Source organism: Juglans regia, chromosome 8 (genome assembly GCF_001411555.2).
Source record: "Juglans regia cultivar Chandler chromosome 8, Walnut 2.0, whole genome shotgun sequence".
Taxonomy (NCBI): Eukaryota; Viridiplantae; Streptophyta; class Magnoliopsida; order Fagales; family Juglandaceae; genus Juglans; species Juglans regia.
In genome coordinates this window covers 21,725,557-21,731,693 of record NC_049908.1, presented here as the reverse complement: position 1 = coordinate 21,731,693, position 6,137 = coordinate 21,725,557, and the positions used below count along the sequence as shown (strand labels likewise).

The window sequence follows — 6,137 nt, the reverse complement described above, 5'->3', positions numbered from 1 at the left end:
TGTAAAAAATTTATACATGGATGAGTAGCATCAAACTATATTTAGATTGATACTTATTTTTAGGGCACTGCGAAGTATATATACTACGACAAGCGTAGAAAGATTATGACCTTATATTGTCGATCTTCTCTTTTTTGATGGGCTTGAAGCAAACTTCTCTTAAAAAATGATAGAAAGAAATAGTTCAATTTTAGAAAGATAAACAATAAAAATTAAGTAAGACTTGATTGATCTGATTGAATTGATGATGAAGCTTGATTTGAATTATCTCTAGCATCCTTTATCTCTCTCTTTGGTGATGGTTGGTGAGGCTTGAGAGGAACTTGCAAGCATTCAACATCTCCTTCAAGCATTTTGACGACTTTGTTCATTGATGGACGATCGCTAGGCTTCAATTGTATGCACCATAATGCGACTATCATCATCTTCTTACATAGTTTTCTTTCATCTTCAGTAGCATCTTGTATTTCTATATTCTTTCCATCATGGAATTGATCATATACCCAAGTGGGGAAGTAAATTTGACTTAAATGTTCTGTAGATACATTCAAGTTCTTTCTTCTGCTCACCATTTCCATCAACAACATTCCAAAGCTATAGACATCAGCTTTGTATGAAACACCTCCAATATTTTTGTAAAGCATTTCAAGAGCCATGTATCCAAACGTTCCTCTTGCATGAGTCAAAGGAACAATACTATCTTCCACCGGGTACAATTTCGCTAAGCCAAAATCCGAAACTTTGGGTTTAAAATTCTCGTCAAGAAGAATGTTGTGAGGCTTAATGTCGAAATGTAAAATTTGCATGTCACATCCTTGATGTAAATACTCAATCCCGCGAGCCACTCCTAAAGCAATATCATATCTTTTCTCGTAGCTGAGGTTATTTGCTTCTGGTGAAAAAATGTGTTTGTTTAGAGATCCATTGGGCATGAACTCATATATAAGGGCACGCTTTGAACCATGTACACAAAAACCAATGAGTTGCACTATATTCACATGATGGATCCTTCCAATGGTTGCTACTTCATTGATAAAATCTTGCCCATTTGCTTTGGATTGACTTAACATCTTTACTGCTACAAGATGTCCACTTCGAAGTGTTCCTGTAAATACTTTGCCATATCCTCCTTCACCCAATCTTTCCCTAAAACCTTTAGTCATTTTCTTAATTTCTGAGAGAGAGTACCTTATTGGCATGAGGTTATTTTGGCCTTGTAGAAATTCTTCAACATTGTCATACATTGATAAGTGCCTCCTTCGCCATTTATATATAAAAAATGCAATCACAAATGGAGTGCCTAATACACTGATTGACAAATGCCATTCTGGAAATGAAATTGCAAAAATATTTATAAGAAAGTGCGTGATCATGTTGTTGCACTACCAATTACTCCCTTTCAAAATTCTTATGATTTGGTACAGTGTTTATTTTTAATGTTAATTTAATAATGATTTCTAGCTATTTCTTATAAGTTTCGTAGTTTAAAGAATGATTAATTTACTAAAACAATTAAGAAATATAGAAAGAGAGATATAGTACAGATTCTTACCGACCAGTAATCCAATTAATAAAGTTGCCAAATCTGTTAATGATAAAAATAAATAAATAAATAAATAATCTCCATTAAAAGTTAGCTAAGAATTGAAGTAAAAGAATTAATTGAGATCCAAAAAAGGTATAATATTAATCCAACAGTTTGAGATCATCCACTATAAGGAAAATACGCAATTACGTAAGTATACGTACTGGGATATCGGATAAAATCCCAGAATTAGAAACCCGTGCATAATATTCTGTACTGACTCGTAGTTTGGTTAATCGGCCTGCATGGTTTGACAAAATTACAAGAAAAAAAGTTTGACGTCAGCAGCTGAATTCAATATCAAAAGTAAGAGTGATCATGATCATGTCGAATTTGCTAAATATGAGAGATCGATCGATGGTACTAATATATATATTTTGGATATGTAAGTAACATATATGATTACGGCCATACTCTCCTTTAATAAATGGGCCTAACAGTACGTAAAATATTTAATTTATTATGTGAAATATAGAGTTAGAGTTTAAACTTAAAAATTCTACTTTTGTTAGTATTTATTTATGTTTTTAGCAATTCTACTTCTCATATTGTATTTTAAACTTAAAAATTCTACTTGTTTTAAGTGACTTTATAGAATTTCATCAAAGTGAAAAGACACTTAAAATGTGATATGTTTAGAAAGTGCAAGTCCCAGACAATCTATTTAAAAAAGAAAAAATGGGCATGCCATAAGAAAGTCACTTTTAAAAGGTAGAGCCAACTTTTTTTCTAAAAATATTGCGTGGGATTGCACATCTTATCATGTCGTACAAATAAATTTTGGTACATTATGTATATATATACGCGTGTGTACGTAATTAATATATCTGATCTTATCTTCAAGTTTAAACTATTTTCATGTTTCATTGCTTAAGGAATGAACGGTTTAAAGATGAAAGTAGACAAATAGATCAGACAGATACAAATTCTTACCGTTGAGCCATAACAATCCAGTATACGTAGCTGCGGCACATGGAGAAAAGAAATAAAGGTAAGTGTCCATCTTGTGTTCTTTCCCTTCTTTGATGGAGTTTTATTAATCAGAAATTCTATTTGCAATCCTGAGTGGGAGATTGCGTGTGCAGTCCTATTGATAAATGAGAGTAAAAGGAAAAAAATCATCATTTTAAAAATGATATTATTATAATTTAAATTTTTTTTTATACATAACTGTATAGGTTTGCATGAGCAGTTCCCAAATAGGAACTGTATATAAACTAGCTCTTTATTAATAAATATAATATTCTAAAAGAAAAAAAATAATGCTATACACCATGCACACTCTTATCCTATTTTTCTTTAATCCATTCCTAACTGAAGCTTTTGGGGCTCCACAAGCAACAATTTTTGGTAGTAAGTTGGGATTAAAAAGCATTACCTTGGAAGGTGACTCTCTCCTGGTTATTATCAATGTCAAAAATATTCTTTTACAATTTGATCAATGATTTGTTAGGCATGTTCGAAGAGAAGCCAATGTTGTGGCTCATTGTTTAGCGAAGAACTGATCATTAGAGTAATTAGAGGATGACTCTATTGAGATGGAGGATTGTCCATCTTGTGTTCTTTCCCTCCTTTGATGGAGTTTTATTAATAAATATAATATTGATGTTCATTCTCAAAAAAATAACATCTTATATATGAGGATTGAAAACTCACCTACATGTGTGTTAAGGCAGGAGCACCATCTGCTGCTGTTATGTGCGCACTATCGACAGAAGCAGCAGGAGCATCATCTGCTGCTGCTATGCGCACACCATCTACAGCTACTATGCGCAAGCACTACTCAAAGCACAGCCTACGGCAGCACACTCTAGAAGAATCAAATAAAGATACCTAAGAAGAGATCTGTGTAACAGAATATGCGCTGGCACATAGTGTGGGTACAATCTGTTTTACGCCTATAAATATAGTCACTCCATGTACTGTAGATAATGAGAAAAACAAAGAGTATTATTTTGTGTTATCTTCTTTAAGAACTTTCTTCATACACCTGGGTTGTTCTTTTCTTCATTATGGTATCCAGAGCCTAAAAGGACTCACGTCCAACATTTTTTTTTTTTTTTTACAAACAAGTTCTCATCCTCTATCTCATGGCAGAAACTCCGGTCTCCACCCCTTCTCTCAACAACACCATTGTCTCCTCTGTTCCTCACTTCATTACCGTAAAATTAAATATTGATAATTATTTACTTTGGAAGGCACAGATTGTGCCCTTCCTACGTGGTCATCATCTTCTAGAGTTTGTAGATGGCTCTGCTCCTAAACCTTCTTCCACCTTGGATGGTAAGACAAATCCTGCCTATACTCGTTGGCTTCAACAAGACAGTCTGATCATTTCAGCCATAAATTCTTCTCTTACTGAATCTGTGTTGGCGCAGGTGCTTGATTGCACATCTTCGGCCGAACTTTGGTCCACCCTTCAGTCTTTATTTTCAGCCAAATCCACTGCTCATGTCTTTCATACCCAATATCAGCTAGCCACTCTTAAAAAGGGCTCAGAATCCATCACAGACTATTTTAACAAAGCCAAAGCTCTCGCATCTTCTCTTGGTGCTGGTGGCCATGCTCTCTCGGATTCTCAATTCTCTGTGTTTCTCCTTGCTGGCCTAGGCACCGAATATGAATCTCTAATTACCTCTCTCACCACTCGTCCAGATCCAATCTCCATTCATCAACTATACAGTTTTCTTCTTAATCATGAGTCAAGGCTCGCTCATCAAAGTATTTCTCTCCTCTCTGGTACTACCTTTGCTGCCAATAGTACCTCTGCCCCTCGTCCTCCAGCTAACTCCACTGCTCCTCGTGGGCGTGGAAATTTTCGGGGTGGACGTCGTGGGCGAAATGGGTTCCGAGGTGCCTTCTCAGGTCCTCCTGGTCCAACTCCTACATCCTCACGTCCCGTTTGTCAAGTCTGTCACAAACCTGGACATTATGCCACTACATGTTACTATCGTTTTGATCATTCATATCAGACTTCTCCTCCACCATTTTTTACTGCCAACTACACTTCTCTTCCCTCACCACCTCCAATCAATACTACCTGGTTTCCAGACACAGCAGCTACACACCATTTCACTGCAGACCCCAATAACCTCACCATGGATTCTATGTCATATCAGGGACCCGACCAAGTCAGCATTGGTGACGGCTCCACTCTGCCCATCCACAACATCGGTTCTTCTCAGATGACAACTCCCACTGGCAATTTCTCCTTAAATTCTATTCTCCATGTTCCATCTATTTCTCGCAATTTACTGTCCGTTCGTCGGTTTTGTCATGATAATAATGTGTTTTTTGAGTTTCACTCTAATTTTTTTCTTGTGAAAGATTCATGTTCTCGGGAAACACTTCTTCGGGGCCTTGTTGAAGACGGACTGTATGCATTGCCGATAGCTTCTCAGCCATCTCTTCACAAATCTCCTCAAGCTTTGATAGGCACTCATACATCTCCTCAACTATGGCATTCACGGTTGGGACACCCGTCGTTTCGCACCACTACCTTAATGCTTCGTCGGTTTAATTTACCTCTATCTTCCAAGAATTCTCTTCATCCATGTTCGGCCAGCTCTCAATCCAAAACTCATGTATTACCCCACCCCATTTCCCCCTCACGTTCTCAAGGTCCTTTTCATCTTTTGTTTTTAGATGTTTGGGGACCAGCTCCATTACTCTCTACCAATAGTTCTCGGTTTTATTTTTCCATTTTAGATGATTACTCAAAGTATCTTTGGTTATTTCCAATACAGTGTAAATCAAATGTTACATCTATCATGTTAGCTTTTATGCGGTTTGTGGCCAATACTTTTTCCAAAAGTATTATTTCTGTTCAATCCGATTGGGGAGGGGAATTTCGTCCCCTTCGCCCCATTTTTCAATCTCATGGAATTACACATCGGATTACCTGCCCTTACTCACATCAACAAAATGGGAGCATTGAACGACGTCATCGACATATTGTCGAGACGGGCCTCTCTCTTTTATCTCATGCTTCAGTTCCACATAAATATTGGGCCGAAGCATTTCAAGTGGCCACATACCTCATAAATCGCATGGCTACTCCAATTTTACAAAATAAATCCCCATATGAAGTGCTAATGGGCCGCATTCCAGATTATCATTTCTTAAAAGTTTTTGGGTCACTTTGTTGGCCTAACTTGCGCCCATTTAACAAACATAAAATGGATTATTGTTCCAAGCCTTGTGTCTTCATGGGGTACAGCCTAGATCACAAGGGCTATTTATGTCTGCATATTGAGTCTGGCCGCACCTATGTTTCTAGGGATGTAACATTTGATGAAGCTGTTTTTCCATTTCACTCTCAGCCTCCATCCATCGCCGAAGGCTCCAGTTCCTCTCAGCCTATGTTTACTCCAAGCCCAATTTATTTCTCCTCTCTAAATGAATCGGGCCCATCCTCCAGCAACTCTCCTCAACCCAATTTGACTTCTGGCATCCCCTCAAGTATTTCCTCTCCTTCGTCCGGCCCAGCTTCTCCTAATCCTCAACCCATGCCCGACCCAACTTCTACTTCTAGGGATTCATCTCCTTCTTC

The 6,137-nt window shown here is 37.4% G+C and overlaps 1 protein-coding gene across 1 annotated transcript; it reads right to left on the bottom strand.

Moving 5' to 3' along the window:
• Window positions 1-212: 212 nt before the first annotated feature.
• LOC108998160 (rust resistance kinase Lr10-like) lies at window positions 213-1,753 on the bottom strand. The gene is made up of 3 exons (XM_035692811.1): window positions 1,750-1,753; window positions 1,553-1,585; window positions 213-1,327 (listed from the first exon to the last, which is right to left on the bottom strand). Exon 3 carries the CDS (start codon window positions 1,242-1,244, stop codon window positions 213-215), a length of 1,032 nt encoding a protein of 343 aa, XP_035548704.1. The 5' UTR covers window positions 1,245-1,327; window positions 1,553-1,585; window positions 1,750-1,753.
• Window positions 1,754-6,137: the final 4,384 nt, after the last annotated feature.